The sequence below is a fragment of the Vombatus ursinus genome, unplaced genomic scaffold (assembly GCF_900497805.2).
Source record: "Vombatus ursinus unplaced genomic scaffold, bare-nosed wombat genome assembly UNPS02014780.1, whole genome shotgun sequence".
Lineage (NCBI taxonomy): Eukaryota > Metazoa > Chordata > Mammalia > Diprotodontia > Vombatidae > Vombatus > Vombatus ursinus.
Window position 1 is genome coordinate 2,175,712 of NW_020954558.1, and position 18,851 is coordinate 2,194,562.

The 18,851-nt window shown below is 43.4% G+C and overlaps 1 protein-coding gene across 1 annotated transcript in view; it reads left to right on the forward strand.

The window, feature by feature from the left end:
• Window positions 1-17,731, forward strand: part of RNF121 (ring finger protein 121) — a 94,047-nt gene extending 76,316 nt beyond the window's left edge. Inside the window, exons 7-9 of the mRNA XM_027866287.1 lie at window positions 4,335-4,468; window positions 10,294-10,395; window positions 15,174-17,731. Of these exons, the coding sequence (XP_027722088.1) occupies window positions 4,335-4,468; window positions 10,294-10,395; window positions 15,174-15,294 (357 nt within the window). The 3' untranslated portion in view covers window positions 15,295-17,731. The remainder of the gene's footprint in view (window positions 1-4,334; window positions 4,469-10,293; window positions 10,396-15,173) is intronic.
• Window positions 17,732-18,851: the final 1,120 nt, after the last annotated feature.

Below are 18,851 nucleotides of genomic sequence, written 5' to 3' on the forward strand. Positions count from 1 at the left end.
GCTTTGATCTGCATTCAGACTCCATTCTTCTTTCTCTGGATGTGTTCAGCATTTTCCATCATGGAATTGTCTTCAATCATTGAATTGCTATCAATTGTCTGTCAGTGTTGGTCTTTGCACAGTGTTGCTGTTACTGTGTACAGTGTCCTCCTGGTTCTTCTCACTTCACTCAGCATTAAAATTTATAATATTAAAGGCGTCTGGACTTCTTCATTGCAAATTGAGGGGATTGCACTAAATACTCTTTAAGGCCCTCCCAGCTCTAAATCCTCTGATGCCATGTTTTTCCCTGGAGTTCTTGGATTTCCTCCTTCCCTCAGATAAGGAAACAGCAGGGAAATCCGCTCCTTGTTCTGAACTTGTTCCTGAAAGCTCTTTGTAAAAATGGAAAGGATTTATTGTCGTTCTTTTGTCCCATCTGAAAGCACAGTATTAACTAGGGCTTAGCTAAGATTCATTCTTTTTTTTTTTTTTCACATTAAATTCTATTTCTAAAAATTAAGTATTTATTTTCTCTCCCACTTCCACTCCTCTCCTTTGTTGGAAAAAGGAAAAGAAAAATATGCATAGTCAAGCAGAACTCATTTCCACATTGTGGCCAAAAATGTGTGTCTCATTCTGCGTATTTAGTCTATCACTTCTCTGTCAAGAGATGACAGCATTCTTCTTTCATCCTTTGTAGTCATGGTTGATCATCATGTTGATATGAGTTTCTAAGTCTTTCAAAGTTGAATCATTTACTTCTCAAAGGGAACTCTGTCCTGGCATATCTGTCTCCTTCTGGCCAAAGCTCAGTTCTTCATAGTCTCTTCTGTCCGTCTTATTCTTGTGATGATGAAGTATCATTGTGCTTTAGAGCTTGAAGGCGCCTTAAAGGTCTTCTTCATTTTACTGGTGAAGCCAAGGCTCAGAGAGACAAGTGTCACACACGGAGTTAGTGTCATAACTAGGACTAGAACTCATCTCATTTCAGCTCATCAGACATTTCAATGCCTGCTATAGGTAGTGTGCCCCTCACATGGCACTAGATATGAAAAATTTACAAATGACAGTTTCTGCCTTTGACAGGTTTGCAATTTAATAAGGAAGACTACATATATAGAGGGTGTTAGAGCTTTTTTTTTTTTAAGTGTTGTGAGAAATTTGAGGAGGAAAAGATCAGTTTTATTTCAAAGAACCTAGAACATGAAGAAGCTGAATTGAACCTTCAGTAAACCTGGCTCCCAGCCTACTGCACGATCCAAGATATCACCTGGATTCCAAAGTGATGCTCGTTTTAGATTTGGGGCTGGGAGATTCTAAGGGGTTTTCACTTAGACCTATATCAGTACCGTTTCCCTTTATGCTCTCAAATTGTCCTCCTCCTAAGTCAGTTCCCAGGATTAATCGTCCAGTATCCCAAGAAAGTCACTATTTATACAACTTACACTTCAGTAGGAGTCTTCAGTTGGTACTTGAACAGAACACATTTATTTCCTTTCTATGGATTCTTCCTTTGGAATGGGCATTACTGTCTTACAGCACCTCTTCTCAGTACCCTATAGAAATGGTTCTTAAACCAAAACTAATCTTAAGGAAGTTCCTATTTGTAAAGCACATTTGGGACCATGTAGTCCAGCGTATACTTTAAAAAGAATTTCCTCCTCAAAATACCCAACAGGTGGTCATCCACCCTTGGTTTGAGGAGCTATCCAACAACTCTTGTTGTCCTATCACATTGTATTTTATAAATATTTATTTGTCTGCATTTTATAGTCTCATCTCCCCATTCCTTCCAGTTCCGCCTTAAGCACCTTAAGAGCCCAAGGATATGTCACTTTCATCTTTATATTACAGATCCTTGTACACAGTAGATATTTTAATAATTAACAAATGTTTGTTGCATCCAAAGTGATCCTTTGAACTTTTTCTTTCATCAGTGATTTGTCTGCTTGCTTCCCTGTTCTCTACTTTAGATTGTAAGCTCCTTGAAAGTAGGACCTATGAGTGTGCCCTCTTACTCTCTATCTCTCTCTGCATGTGTGTGTGTGTATAAAAAACAAGTCTCTGCACATCCTTCATAGGCAAAGAAACATTTGCTGAATTGAACTGGTGAGGAAAGTTAGGGCATATTGAGTAATTATTACTCTCTCTCCATTACAGATGAGTGAATGCATGAGTAGTGGTGGAGCCTAGACTCAAAACTATCTCAAAGAATTCAGTGTATGACTCTTTCCACTCTTAAGACACATTAGTTTTACAGGCAGAACTCACTTATCAGGTTCCCTCCCCCCCAAAAAAAAGAAAAAAGAAAAAAAGATCTTGTCATGATCCAAACAGATCTTGATAGGATAGAAAATTGGACTAAACCCTGTAAGACTCATTATGGGTTAAAAAAAATCAATTTCATGAGTACAAAAATCATGCAAAACAATATTAGAAGTTTGAGGAATTAGAGTTCACTTTCAGCTGGAGGGGATGGTGTCCAAGGAAGGCTTCATACTGTAAGAGAGATGGGACTTCAGTGGACAGATTAGGTAAAGAAGTCATTCTATATATACTAGACATCATAAACAAAGGCAAAGAAATGAGAGAGAATGAGAAGAGGTTATGGAAATAACCCTGTTGGATTAGAATTAGAATGGATGGAGAGGGTATAGTATGTGATAAGGCTGGAAAGGTCAGTCAGAACTAGATCATAGAGGACTTTCAACAGGAAAGACAGAGCCTCTTAAGGATTTTGGGGCTGAGGAACAATAAGATTAGCACAGTGCATTAGGAAGATAACCAGGGTAGTTATGTGTATTCAAGACTGATAGATAGTTATGATAATCCTGGGATGGTCCAGACTAGTGTATTGGCAGTGTAAATTGGTGAGAGGTGGGGAGGGAGGACCGATATGACAGAATTAACAGGATTTGGTATCTCATTATCTGTTCTGGGAAAAGCAAGGTTAAAAATTGCTTGGGTTTTAGTCTAGGAGCCTGAGACAATAGTCTTAGTAGAACTAGGGAGTTGGGGGTCAGGGGGCTAAGTTTGAGAAGGAAGGTAATGAGTTCAATTTGGATATATTCAATTTGTGGTTGCTGACAGGACATTCAGGTAAAACTATCCACATCACAAAGTTATAGCTGGAAGGACCTTAGAGATCATCTAATCCAATTACCTCATTTTACAGATGGGGAAAGTGAAGCCTAGAATGGGGAAGTGACTTGCCCAAGATCACACAGCTAGCCAGATAATGAATGCGAAAGTACTTTGTAAATGGTAAGGAGTTATACAGATGTAAAGGGTGGTTGCTGTTGTTTTTATTGGTCTCCTCTGTTTTGAACAGGAGCCCTGGGCCCCTATTGGTAGGTCTATACTGCTTTCTCCTTTACTGTTAAAGAAATACCCAGGGCCCAGCAAAACCATAGCCAAGCACAGTAGGTAGTCTTATTTCCTTATCTACTTACTCCTTGACCCCCCATCCTCCCCTCACTGCAGCGATAGACATAAAATTTTTATGTCTGTTCTATATAATGAGAACATTTAGTGCTGATGCTGAGATAGCACTGTTTTTCCAAGGAGTTCCCAGATTTTAACAAAATGTCCTTCCACCTCCTCATGAACCCCTGGGAATCAGGAAAGGGAGGAATGTTCCACCTGTTTTAAAGGTCATAGAACCATAGAAGTCAGAGCTGGAAAAAATACTTGGAGATAGTTTTATCTCGCCTTCTCTCTTTACAGAGGAGGAGATTTAGGCCTAAAAGTACTGGGACTTTCTAAAGTCCACTGCTAGCTGAGCCAGTTTTTCTCAATCTCAGTCCATCACTCTGCTTTCCTCCCTACTCACAGAGTTAATCTCAGCAGCCATGATCAACCCATATTATTGTTTAAAATAATAGTAATTGCTCACATTTTTCTAGTATTTTAAGGTTTTCTAAAGCATTTCTCTCATAACCACCTTGGGCCTTAGTGTAAGTGACTAAAGAAATAGAAGTAAAGGAGGGAGGTGTAGTATATGTATTATTTTCCTGTCTTTACAGTTGAGGGAACTGAGATTTAGACAGGGTAGTGACTTGCTCATAGTCTCACAGCTGGAAAATATTAGGGTTCAGTTTCCTCAGAAATAAAATGAGGGTGTTGAACTAGATGACCTCTAAGGCCCCTTCCAGTCCTCAATCTATGATTCTATGACTCTGACTCTGAATATGAACTTAGGTCTCCCAATTCCAGCTCCAGCATTCTTTTTACAAGATAATGGTCATTTTTTGTTCTGCCATAAATGATGGAGTTTGACTCATTCTTGCTTCTCTGTCTCTCTCTCTCTCCCTCCTTCTCTCCCTTTCTCCCTCTCTCCCTCTCTCCTCCAGTTCTACAGTGCATCAGGGATGCCTACCAAGCATCTGTCAGACAGTGTCTGTGCAGTGTGTGGCCAGCGGATCTTCGTGGATGTCAATGAAGAGGGAATCATTGAGAACACATACAGACTGTCCTGCAATCATGTGTATCCTGCCCAGAGTCCATACACCTTCCGTTAGGCTTCCCTTTTGGCCATGGAAGAACGAAAGGGTGGTATCCATGTCACCAGACTGAGGCCTGCATCTATGACCCATGCTAGCCACAGGTGGGGAGTGGAGGGGACCAGCAAACCAATTAAATTCAGCAAGCATTTATTAAACACTTACAGTATTCAGAGGTTTGTGCTCAGCACTGAGGGAGATACAGAGTTTAGATAAGATATTATCTTTCTTCTTGTAACTCACAGTCTCCTGGTGGGGAATAAATTGTTCCAAGAAAGAATGGAAGAAATCCTTCATGGAGGAGACAAATAAGACAGCAAATGTGATAAGACACAAGGGAATTCTAACTTGGTTGTAGAATAGAAAACTGTGACAGGACAAAAAAGGGAAGAAGGAAGACCACCAAACATTTGGAACTAAGCACTAGAGTTAAGATTTTTCCAGTCATGGGTAGAACTGGACCATCTGATATGGATCTAAACGGGCCATTAACTGAGAGAGCATCAGAGAGAAAAAGATAAGCTGTGGTGACTGGTGACTTCTTGCTGAGAGGTACCAAGGTGGCTATTTGTTGACCTGTAGCACACAGTAAAGTGGTCTGCTCTTTTTCCTGGGCATGAACTTGAGAAGTGTTAGAAGGCTTCCAAGAGTTGTCAGACTCAGTAATTACTATACATTTAAGGTTATCAAGGTGAAGACAAATGATATATTAGTGTGATGAGAAAAGTCACCAAAAGGAACCTGGGAAACATTGCTAAGAACTATGAAATCCTGGACAAAAAAATAAAAATGAAGACCTTAGGGTGCTCTCATAACTATGAATGGAAGGGAGGAGATTAGGAAGAGGAAGGCAGATTTGGGAAATGACTATCTAGCTAAGAAGATGGTGTCAGAGAGCAGGATTTGGAATTCTTAGCCACAGTTTAAAATAGAAAAATGATGGATTCTTCATCAGGGATGGCGTATACCTAAGAAAAGCTACCTTTTTAAATATTTACGCACAGTCTTAAAACTGTAACCTGTAGAGTTTTAAACTGAAAAAAGTTGAGGAGGGGGAAAAAGCTACCCTTGTACATATGCAGTGATGGGTACCACTGGAAGAAGGATAACAGAAGAGAGGACCTGTAACTTATACCATAGGAAAGAATATCCAAGAAGAAAATTCAACTTTTTATACACAAATGTACAAAGTATGGGTAGTAAGCCAGTTGAACTAGATATCTAAACCTAAGGAGGCCAATTTGACCTTATGGATCTAGGTGGGATATGGTAGGATAGAACTCAATACTGAGAAATGGTTCTAGAACTGCATACCTTCTTCAAAAGGAATATAGGTAGAACGAATGATTTAGTAGCATTATATATTAAAAAGATATACCTAGGTTGAAATCTGGACACTGAAGACTAAAATATGGTAGGAAGCATTTGTATGGGAAGAGATAGTGGGAGGAGCCATTATAAAATGTTACTGTCATGGAACTGTGCTATGAACAACCAAGAAGAAGGAGAGATTTGATGAGGTATTCAGGAAATCAATCACAAACAGAAGCATGATATTATAACGATGGGGGCCTTGATCTAGTTGTCTGCTTGAGGTCTGTTTCTGCCAAAATCAGACCATAACTTAATGATTTCATCTTTCTAAAAGGTAGAAGAAGCAATAAAGGGAACTGCTATTCTGGGGCCCAATTCAGACAACAAACCAGTAGAAACTGATTACTGCAGTACAAGAGCTTTGGAGGAAGTGACCGTTCCATTATAGAATTAATGCTAGGAATGGAGAGCTAAACTGGGCAGAATATGCCTTATGTCCCAGATTTTAGGTGAGTGGATTTCAAAGGATTCAGACAAAGGGAAGGTAGGCTCCCATGGCCTAATATTCTGGAGGGGAAGTTGGCTCAAGAGAGACAGAAATGTCTCCGTAATACAATTCTGAAGAGACTAGCATAAATTATTTCCATGAAAAGGAAAAAGGGGAGTTGCCTAAAGAAACTAATGTGGCTGAACCAGATTATGTAAAAACAAGTACAGAAGACGCAAAGGCACATAAAGATTAATAAAGAAGTGTAGCACAGACCTATAAATGTAATAACAAAAGCGCTAACATCTGGATTGACGTGAGGCTGCCGATAAATACTAAGGACAACAGAAGGAAGTTGTTTTTATTTATGAGGAATAAGAATTCCCTTAGAGCATAGGACCTTTACTTGGAGTGGATGGCATGATAATAACAGTATAAATGATTCAACTTTTATTTTCTATTTTTTCTTCTAAGGGGAATGATCTTTGGTATTGGCAAAGAACAAAAATGGTTAGCAAGTAAATAAGGCAAAAGTAAAGCAGCATCTAACTGTCCTCAGTTCATGTCACAAGGGCTGACCAAACTACATCCTAACATACCAAAAGAACTGGCATATATCAGTCAGCTAGTATTTATTAAGCACTTACTACATGGTGGCTAAATGGCGAAGTGGTTAGAGCACTGGGCCGAGTCAGGAAGACCAGAGTTGAACCTGGGCAAATCACTTAACCTCTCTGTGCTTCAGTTTTCTCAACTGTAAAATGGAGATAATAGTACCTACTTCCCAGAGTGGTTGTAAAGTTCAAATGAGAGAATACTTGTAAAATACTTAGCACAGTGCCTGGCACATAGTAGGTGCTTAATAAATATTTGTTTCCTTTCTTCTTACTGCTTGTCAGTACAAAGAAAGGCAAAAACCCTGCTCTTGAGGAGTTCACAGTCTAATGCAGGAGACAGGATATGCAAGCCAGTATGTATAAACAAGATATAGACAGGATAGATTGGAGATGATTCACAGAGGGAAGGCACTAGAATTAGGGGGGTTGGGAAAGGCTTCCTGTAGAATGTGGGACTTTAGCTGAGACTAAAAGGAAACTTGGGAAGCCAGGAGGTGGAGATGAAAGGTACAGAATTCCAGGAATGGGAGATGGCCAGTGAAAACGCCCAGTTAGCAGATAGAGTGCCGTGTTTGAGGAACAGCAAGACGCTAATGCCAGTAAGTTACAGTACATGAAGGGAGAAAGGTAGAAGACTGGAAAGGTAGAAAAAGGCCCAGTTATGGAAGGCTTTAAAAGCCAAACAAAGAATTTTATATGAGGTCCTGGAGGTGATAGAGGAGGAGATTCAGCTGGAGTTGAGTGGGGGGGAAGAGGTGTTTGTGTAGTGTGATATCATCAGACTTGCACTTTAGGAAGATCAGTTTGACAGCTGAGTGAAAGATGGACTGGAGTAGAGAGAGACTTTAAACAAGACCACCAATCAGCAGGCTATTGCAGTAGTTTGGATATGAAATGATATGATTACTGAGAACCCATCAGTGATCTTTGAAAGGTCTTGGAGAGCCATGTCAGAATTGATAAAAGATAAGTGTCCTGATTTGCCAAAAAGTGGCGCAGAGGTGGTGTCCAGTGAATTTTATATTCCTGGCATAAGTTTAGAAAACATTAAAGGAATGGCTTGTGAGCATTTAGAAATGGGACCTGTGATCACTAATAATTCTTATGGCCTCATGAAGCACAAGTCTTATGCCAGATTAAACTTAATTCGTCTTTTTTTTTGACAGGGTTACTAAAGCACAGGAATTCTGAAGACATGGTATCCTTAGATTTTAGCAAAGCATTTGACAGAATTTCTCATTCTGTCCTCATGGACAAGTTGGAGAGCTGGACTTGATAAATAGGGTAGTTACATAGACTTGTTGAAAGATCAAACCCCTCCAATAATCATTAATGGGTTGATATTAGTGGAGGTGCCTCAAGGATCTGTTCTTATCCCTCTGCTTGTCAGTATTTTATTAGTGACTTAGATGTGGGGTGTGGATGATATACTCATCAGGTTTATGGATGACAGGGATTAGTGGAGGGATTAGTATCCAAAATGATTTCAGTGTAGAACAATGGGATGAATCAAATATCAAATTGAATAAGTATAAATACAAAATTCTATATTTGTTTTCAAGAAAATCAACTTCATAAGTACAGAGTAGGAGAGATGTGGTTAAACAACAGACAGCATGAAGAAGATGTGGAATTTTTTTGTGTCCTGCAATTTTGGTATGAGTGTGACATGGCAACAATAAAAGCTAATTATATCCCATGTTGCATTGAGCAGCTTAGTGTCCAGGGCAAGGAAAGGGATTATCAGACCCAGGTCAACTGCATCAGCAATATTGTGTTCACATCAGGGTGCCACGTTTTAAGAAGGTCGTAGACAAGCTGGAAAGCATCTACAAGAGGGTGACCAAGTTGGTAAAAGGAACTGGAAAACCTGTCTAGAGGATAGAGGAACTAGGGATGTTTACCCTGGAGAAGAGAAGATTGGGGGGGGGGGAGACAGTAGTCTTCAAATATTTGAAGGATTGTCATGGGAAGAGGAATTCAACTTGTTTCATTTGGTCCCAATCCTGAGGGCAGGATCAGGATCACTGGGTCGAAGTCATAGAGAAGAAGATTTAAGCCAAATGTCAGGAAAAACTTCCAAATAATTAGAGCTGTCTAAAAGAGGAATCATAGTGCAAATAGGAGGGACAACACATGGTGTTATGTGACTTCAGGCATCTGATCCAGAAGTTCTGGAGAGGAAAATGCCTTGACTTGACCTGAAGAGTCTCATATTGAGTAGAATCTGACTGCTCACTTGGAATATCAGTTCTTGCTGAGATTAGGTACTGAGAAAGGGAGACTGGGACTTCAGTGGTGTGGGGAGAGGAGGAGGAGGAATAGGGGGAAAATTGTCCTTTAGAAAGCACTGGACAAGGTAAAGAGTGGGGGTCAGTGGCTTGGGAGAAACTGCCAATTGCTGGCGTAGCTACTTATTTCCCACCAAGGGGGTGACACCAACCTAGATGACAGAGTAGGTCTGGGGAGTGTTTAATTTGAGGAATAAAAGATGTTTAGAGTAGAAGCTTCATTTTATCTAACTCCAGATATTAAAGGGCTGTCGTGTGGAAGGTGGAGCAATTAGACTTGTTCTACTTGCCCCTAAAGAACAGAGAAGGAAGAGAGAGAAGGTTGCAAAGGGACAGATTTAGGCTCAGCATATTGAAAAACATCTTCTAATAGAGCTGTCCAAAGATGAAATGTGCTGCCTGGAGAGATAGTGAACTCCCCACTACTGAAGGTCTCCAAATGGAGTCTGAACAATGGCTGGCTTGGGAGACTATGAGGGAGGATTCGTGGCTTTAGTTCATTTCAGTTTAGTCAAACTAGATGGCCTCTGAGGTCTTTTTCAGTTCTGAATCCTTGATTGGGATCAGTGGCTGTTAGCTCCCTTACCTGGACTCAATACCTAAAGTTGACTCTCACAGCTCCTGTGGTGACTCGTGCCATACAGCCTTTCGGTAGAAGCAACATGTAAGATGCAGGGGGGGTGGAAAACTTATTTAAGCTGATTGAGAGTGAACTTGTCCTACTCTAAAGAGAATGAGATCGACATTTTGGGCCTTCTGGTAGGATCTCAGATGGTCAGGCCTAGAGCCCCATGAAGAAAAGAGATCATTCTGTGGCCTCTAACAGGCCCAGTGGATCCTAGTGGTTCCCTCTTTAGTCTGAGATAGAGGAAGACCTTCCCAACTATATCTCTGCCCTTACAGTGGTTACTGTGGCTTTCCAGCCATGCTGTAAGGTCAATCTCATGCTGGCCCAGAGCCAGACCACGGTGGGGGATGGGACGAACAGAGAAATGTTAATCATTTGGGGATAAATTGAGCTGGCCCAAGGCGGGTTTTTTGTCATGACGAATGAGCTCACTTCTCTCTCCTAGTTTCTCTTAACCACCATGTGTCCTCAGATTTCACGAGTTCTGCATCCGTGGATGGTGTATCGTGGGAAAGAAGCAGACATGTCCTTACTGCAAAGAGAAGGTGGATCTCAAGCGGATGTTCAGTAACCCGTATCCTTTTGGGCCTGGTCTCGGTCAATGGATTCCCTCCCAAGGATTCCTTCTGGAAGGCTGGGCAACAAAGGAATGGGATGAGCTTACAAGGAGCACTATGATGGGATGTCTTGGTCTGAAGTCAAAATAAGCTTCTCTCCAGCTGTCTTTGGCTTCTTGCTAGTGAAAGCAGAGCAAGGCCCACACACTGGTCCTCAAAATTACTTTCTTCAGTCCTCCCCCTCACTGCATCTGTCTCCTTGTCCTTTCTTAACCTCTTACCCAGACTTCTTACTGAAGCTTCCCCCAGCCTTTTAGCAGTGTTGACTCTTAATTCCCAATGACATCTTTTCAAGAATGGATCTATCAAGTATGCCGTTTGAGAGAGTCTCAGCCCCTCAGGCTGTGTTGCCTCTCAAGATCAAACCTGTGGTGCGGCAGGAGATGCTACTCAGAGGCCCTGCTAAGGTCACTACAGCAACATGACACCCTCTTGTTATCTAACTTGGTATGCACTTGCTCCCCAGGAACTTGGGCATTAAAGCCTTGGGACCAGAGCCCTTTTGCCTCTTCCCAAAGTCCTCTCTCCAGACTCTTCAGCAGGAAGTCACCAATGGCAACTCATTCTCAGGCCAGTTTATTGAGACTACCAACATTCCTTCACTGTGGGCATAAAGATTCACAGCTCAGCCCTGAAGGGACCTCTCAAGATGTCTCCCTTCAGTCCCTTCCCAGCTAAGAGCTAGCTCTGCCTGGCTTTCCTTCATAGTTCTTCATTGTTTCTAATTTCAACCCCTCTTAGTTTCTTGTCACTGAAAGATAATAGCAATCATACCAGCTGGCAGTGCATTTGCATTTTACCCTTTCCAAAGCCACCTCATATGATCTCATTTGAACCTTACAACACCTTTTTGTAAAATAGAGCAGGGGTTATTTTATAGATGAGGAAATTGAGGCAGCATCAGCTGAAGTGACTTGCCTAGAGACTGGCTAGTAAAGGGCAGAGCCAAGATTTGGGCTCTGAAGTCCAGTGCTTTTTCCATTACATCACAGCAGGGGACAACCCTGGTTCATTGTCCCCTTTAACCACACTCTTAAGTGCTCCACTACTCTAATCTCTCTGTAGCTGCTATCAGTAACCCCATACGTATGCCTCACTTCTTTTTCTGTAGCATTACAAAACACTTGAGTCCCTGTGAAGGTGGGTAGGTAATGTAAGTGTTGTCAGTATTTTACAGATGAGTAAATGGATTCACAAAGGTAATTTGCACTTGATAATACAGAATGAATTATAGCCGAGATTTGAACTGAGGTCTTCCAATGGCAGGAAATTCCATGCTCTCTTCATTACACCATGCTGCCTTTTACAGATAAACTGCATAGTAGAGTTTTCAAAGTGCTTTTCCATCCATTGCCTCAGTAGGATGAGAAAGGAATATAGAGGTTTTATAGCATCCCCTTCCCAAAGCAGTCCTTCATAAAATATAAAAGTGCTATAAAAGTGGAGCCATATTGATTATTGGCCTCCCTGCCAGCCTCTGATGGGGCACCCAGCCCCTGCCGAGGATAGCTAATTATTATTAATAGCAATATTCATAGCTTATTTTTCTAGCACTTTAAGATTTACAAAGTACTTTATAGATATTTTCTCATTTGAACCTCATAATAACCCTATGAGGGAGATACTACAGATATTGTTGTTCCCACCTTTTAGGTGAGGAAACAGGCTCAGAGAAATTCATTGGCTTGCCTGTGGTCATGCAGCTAGTAAGTCCCAGGATTTGAACCCAAGTCTTTCTTACTCCAAGTCTACCACTTTACCTATTGTAATTCTAGGTATTGAGCTGAACTCTCTTTAGGTAACACTCCCCAGTTCCCTCCAATTGCTCTTAATTCTGTTGTCTGGAGCTGTCAAGGACATGTTTATTCCCTATTTCATATGACTCAAGTATTAAAGAGATAGATCACTTCAGTTTTCATTTCTCTAGTGGCCCAGCTTCCCATCCCCCAGCTCAAACTCTTCTGGTTTCACCAGCTGTGAGGACTGTTGACTCCCAAGGACTTTTCATCCCCCTTAGCTTCCTAAGTCTTCATTTGGGTAGACCCCTTCAGTTAGCTCTGCCTAGTCAAGATGAGGAGTTTTCAAAAGGAACTTTACTAGAGAAAGTACTTTGTAAATCTCTGAATCACTATGCAAATGAGGTGTTAATCTATGATCAGGTTTCATGTGTGTATCTGTCTGTCCTCAAAGTAACTACAGTCTAGCCTTGTATGGATTTGGCTGACATGTTTTCAGAGGAAATGGACTAGAAAGCCCATTCCTATTCCTTGTCTCAGCCCTAACAAGATTTTAGAACAGTGACACTCAACTCCACCTCTCGACCTAGGCCAGCTCCAAGACTAGTTAACTAGCCCCCTATTCTTGCCGTGACCGACCAGATAGCACCCTAAAGAGCTGCATTATAATAGCTCGTGTTTCCTCACAACAGCCTTGTGAAGTAGGCAGTGCAAATATTACTACTTTCATTTTGTAGAGAAAGAAAGTAAACATTTAAGTGACTTGCCCACCATCACGCATCTAGGGCATGAACTTGTATTTTTTTCTGACTCTGAGTCTCGTCTCTTCGCATTTCCAAAAACAGATCACTTCATTTCCTTTCAGCAAACCTGTACCCCTGTTTTAGCTTTCCAGATGAGTTTTTATTTATTATTCAAAAGTCTCCCCTAATTCTCACTTCACTGACAGAACTGATAGAACAGGTCTTGAGCCTATGAATAATCACAATATAGGTCACCATTATATCCAGATTATCTTGCCAGATAATTCTTCCTTTAGTTCCCTGGGAAGTGGTCGTTTCCAAGACCCTACTACAGGTTTAAACTAGCAAAACACACATATGCTTTCAACAATAAGAAAGGGTCTGTTCTTTACAGACACCAGTCACTCTCCCTCCCACCAAAAAAACCCCCAAAGTGTCACTTTTTTCAGAGTAAACTTCCCCAGCTCCTTTACTTGATTCTGATTTGATGTTTTCCAGGTCCCTCTCCATCCTTGCCACTTCTCTCAGAATGTGTTCCAGTTGGTCATTGCCATTCCTAAAATATGGTACTCGGAGGTGTAAACAATATTCAAGATGTCTGACCGGAGTAGAGGGCAAGAGGTGCTCTTACTGCCTTCATCCTGTATATAATGCTTCTATTCATGCAGCATTAGCATTTTTTGGTTGTCATGTCATCCTTTTTACCTGTATTGACCACTAAAACCTCCTCATTTTTTTTTCCCAACATGCATTGTCTTCTAGCTGCCTTCCCTATTCTGTGTCTGTACCACTTGTTGGGAATGTTAATGAAGGGCTTCTTCCTCAGGTGTGATTTGAATTAGATGTTCTCTTAGGTGTTAGATGTTCTACCAGCTCTGAAATTATGTCCCAGGTCAGTGTCCATGCTGCCCTCACTGTTGGCATCTCTAATTTCTTACAGGCCCTTACCATTATAACAGAAAGAAGAGATATTACAGCCTTCTTACTCAAAAGCTAGATATGCTAGCATCTCCCCCCTATTTTCCTCTGAAAATGAAGGAATTTTTCGTTACATAGCTTTAGCCTCAGACCCTCATGCTGTAGTTGAAGTCGGTATGTTTGAGGGGCACAGCTGCCTTGTGTTCCTTTGTAGTCTTGAAGGCCACAACCTTCCTCCCCACATCCCCACCTCTAGATTTTCTCTTCAAGTTAAACTAAGCCAATTCCTTTTCCCATCAGCATTATTTTCCTACTGTTCAGTCATATTCATGCATCACTCTCCAGCTTCTCCACAGCCATGTCTAATTGTAGAACTCCAGATAGATTGAGACCTCTTAAGTGAGGGTGTGATCATGGCCCTTCGTCTTTGGTCACACAGCATCTGCGAGGATGGCCTTTCCCCGTTCGTCCCTACCCTGAGAGCCAGTAGGGTGTGGTTCTTTCACCTGGCCCAGCTGGGGAAGAAACAGCAGCTTTGCAACTAACCCTGTCTGGCAGGCCAGAAAAGAGAAGGTGGGGAGGGGGGGTGTGGCAGCTTAAAGCAAAGCTAGAAGGTACCTGGAAGTCATCTAGTGCAGCCCCTCAATTTGTAGAGGAGAAAATGGAAGCCTGAAGAGGGTGAGTGACTTGTCCAGGGTAGTGTCCAAGCAGAGCTAGGATTTGAATTCAAATTCTCTGATCCAAGGAAAGTGCTATCCCTGGTAATCAGCAACTTGGGAATTACTCTTCAGATCTTTAAAGTTCGGTCTTGGCCCCTTCTTCTCATTCATACTCCTGTCAGCCTTAGCCCAGCATTTCTGAGATGGTTGTTTTGTCCTTCTCCCCTCTCTTTCACCTCTTCTTCATTCCTCTTTTCTCTCCTTTACCTCCTTCCCTTTTTTCCTCCCCCATTCCTCTCTTTTTCCCCTTCCCCTGCCCTCCCTTCTTCCCTTTCTCTTTATGCCTTCTCTGTTGTGTTTCCATCGCCATCTTGTTGCCCATATTGATGTAAGACCCTTCTAGAGACAGGGATGGGGAGTTGGGGGTGGAGGAATGGTGATGGGCAGCCATTAAGGAATGGTTTCAGTTCCTCTGTCACACAGCTTCTGTTGGGCCTCAGAAGCTTTCTCTGTGGAAGTTGTCTTATTATGGGGTTGTCAGGGAAGTTAGGAAGCCTAGTCTAGGCATGTCACTGACCAGGGAGGATCAAGTCATGAATCAGAAATGTCCCCTGTGGTCCTGACAGACCTGTTTGTTCTCCACCTGTGGCCCCTTTTCTTTAACCCACGTGCACTGAAGATGGGAGCGGCCTCACGTCATGTATGGACAGCTGCTTGACTGGCTCCGCTACCTTGTGGCCTGGCAGCCGGTCATCATCGGGCTGGTACAAGGAATCAACTATACCCTGGGTCTGGAGTAACTCCATGGAGCAGAAGGGAAGTCGGGGCACAGGGGTCTGTGGCCAGCAGCCCGAGGCCCAAGGCCCTGGGCCACACCAGCCCCCGCCCCTCAGCACAGCTGGCAAAGACTTTGTCATCCTCTACAACCACTTCCGAACACTGGCTCCCTCGGCTCCAATGGAAGACTTGTTTCTGGGGGTGTGGCAGTGAACCAGCCCATGGGGGCTCCTGGACAGGGAGGTTCTTTTTAAAAGAAAATTATTTTAATGACTATATTTAAAAACCTTTTTTATTGCAAGAATGTGAGGCAGTGACAACCACCCTCCCTTCCCCTCTCCCCACTTCCCAGTTCTCTTACCCTTCCTCATCCCTGTCTGCTGGCTTAAGAGCCCAAAACTGAAATGGGAAATGTGTGGCAGAACCCTGAAAGAATCATCATTCCATCTCCCCCCTGGAGCTCTTTGTAACTCCTAAAAGAGGGTCTCCCCAGCTGTGGAAAGAACCATATGATATGCACAGTTGGAGGGTTTCCCTAACAGCTACTATACCTGGAAATCTGGGCCTACATGAGGAAGTGTGCCCAAATCCCCCTCTGTGGCTAAGCAGTGTTGTCAGTCAGAATTCCTGGGTATTAGCATTCCAAAGAGCCAGCCAGACCACGAGGTGTCTCTGCTTAATGCTTCTTTGCTGAGGCTAGGGCTGCAGAAATGAAAGGACCTACAGCTGCCAGAGTACAAGGAGGCCACACTGCCTTTTGTACACTTAGCCACAGGATCCCATCTCCTCTTGAGGTGGTCACATAGCCAGAGGTGACAGTTGTGCACCTGAGTAGTGCTGGCTCTTCTGAGGTGCTCAGTTGGCCAGTGATATCTCCTTGGGTGCCTTCCCTTCTGGCCTTCAGCAACCTCCATCAGGTTGGGTGGGGCCCTCTTCCGGGGTAAATGATCACTGCTTGGGACATAGTTTTCCAAATCTGTGAGCCATCCTTTTCCCCTGGATCCTGCCCTGTCCCACCAGACATACCCACATGTACACATCCACACCCATCCTACCGCCTCATCCCCACTTCCTGATGTTTTCAAAGTTGGAAACCCAAGACTCGCTCCGTGGTTGGGAGATCTCAATTGAAAATAGTTGCATTCAGTGGTCCTTCTATAGGCCTGGGGAGCAGCATGGAGAGGGCTGAGTCTGCCCTCTCAGGAAGAGCTATCATGACCTGACCATGTGAAGTTACTCCTTCCTTTGGGAGTTCCTCATTATGGCCTGTTTTTTTGAGGGTGGAGTGGTGGTCTTTTTATGTTTATCATATGGGTATGTAAGCACCCTGAAAGAATCATCACTGTCCCTAAGTGGCTGGAGAGTTGTCCCCCAAGGCTTTGTGGGAACCAGAGAAACCAAGGCGTCCAGGAACTGGAGAGAAAGCCCCCACTGGGTCTTGATTTGGGTCAGGGCAGGAAAGTTTGAAAGCATGTGTCTTGAAGCAGGTTTTCAAAGTGAAATTGGAAGTAGTGACTGATGTGCCAAAGGTGAGAAGGAAATTGGGATCTTGGAGCCAAAGCTGAGTCATATCCTTCCTCTAGTAATGACTTTCCTAGATTCTTGGATCTGTGCGTGTGTTGCTGAGAATAGGCCAACCCAGGGAGGGAATCCCCGATATAAGAGCTGGGTACATTTGCTGCTTGGCCTGGCTCTTTACAGGGCCAGTAATGAGGGATGTGAGGGGAGAGGGAAGTTATCTACAAGGGCTCACAGACTAGAAAGCTGGCCAGTCAGCAGCTCTGCATATCTGGATTATCTTCAGCATCCCTGATCAGCCTAAAATTTGGGGGTAGAACCCTCAATAGGAAAAGTGAGCTTGAGCCCCACAAGGCTAGAAAGACTGGGGTGACAGCTTTTAGACAGTACCCACACCATGCTTCTTGAGGTCAGGAGTCATTGGTCCAGTTTAGATGGAGTATTGAACCAGAGATAAGAGAAAGGAGAGGACAGAGGATGGCCCCTTAGGAACTATGGGATTTAAACTAGGGACATCACTCTTCCCCCCCCCCCAACTGAAAGATCTCCTGACCATAAGGAATCTCTAAAGATGCCAGAACCCTTCTTTCTCCTTTCCCACACTCAGTTCTCAGGCTAGCTGAGGCTGCCACTAGTTTTAGGGAGGAAAGAAGAGGGAACACCAGGTGTCTGCTTGGGCTTCTGCACTAGAGGTCATGTCCCAGGCTGACCCCCAACCCCCATCCTCTACAGGGAGGGAGGGTCATTATTGATAGGTTTTTCTTGTTGTTGCAGTTGTTGTCGGGGTAGGGGGTGGGGATCATGGGAGGGCAGAGGCCAGACTGGAAAGTGGGGAGCCCTCAGCTTTTGGGGTCAACTCCAGGGCCTGGAGCCTGTCCCCTAGGGAGGTGGTGGGCCCAAGTTTTCTCACAACTCCAGTTTTAATAAAACCCAGTGAGCTGAGAGAAATTCCTGAGTTCCTTTTCCTTGGCTTCTCCCATCTCCTCTACTCCAGGAAGAAAGACTGACCCTCGCTGGCACCATGCCACCATGTTCAGAACCTTCTGCCTGCTTCCATAGCAGTGAGGCATGGGTTCATTTTTTCCAAGGTTACAAGATACTGACCAAACATGGGATCACTGTAACCAGAGGAGGAGCCACAGTCCAGGGCTATTTTCCCTGGAGACAGGGCCAAGCATCAGTCTCTGCACCAGCCTATTCCTGCCCACCTAGGGCTCTCCTTAAACCTCTATGCTTCAGGCCAAAAAAGTCACTTATCCTCACTGGGTCTCAGTTTTCTTATCTGTAAAATGAGGGCTTTGGACTAGATCTTTTAGTCTGTGGTTTATGTGTATTATTCAGGTGATGATTTTGCCAAAGCTGACACCCAAAGACCTAGCCAGCTATCCTTTCCTGTGGTTGCTGGTGTTCTCCCAGTCATTGTTCCTGGAGTAAGCTGAGCTAGTCCTCACTTCCCCAAGGACCAGATTTCTCTTGCCGTCCCCAGCTTACCCCCTCCCTATGACTACAGTCATATTGGGGCTAGGGGATTCACTATGTACTGTAACCCCCACTTACAGAACTCTGTTCTAACTTCATCAGAGATAATAGGAAGAGCTTATTCAGTGTCAAAACCATTGATCTCTAGGCCCTGCCAGTATGATGGGGAAGGCCCTGATCTGTCTTCCCTGCAGCCTGAGAAAATAGGTTTTGCAATGGAAAACTCAGAATGATGTCCAAGCAATTGGAAGCAACATAAAGATCAGTTGGTAAATATATATTGAGTGGAAGTAAGCCATGGAAGGCTTATTGGAAGAGGGAGTGTGGGAACTGACCCTCAGATGATGAGTGGGTGTTGGGTGGGAGAGAGGATGGAGGGCATTCCAGGTTGCAGGGTAGAGGTGAAGGGGAGGGAGCAAAGATGGAGAAGTGAAACTTGGCTGCGGTGCCTGAGAAGATACTGGCCTGAAGAAGGTGTGATGAGCCGCCCAAAAAGGGAGATTGAAACCAGACAGGAGAGGCTTTTGATCCTGGGTGTCTGAACTTTACCAAAATTGGCATGAGACTTGTTGAGTTCCACTTC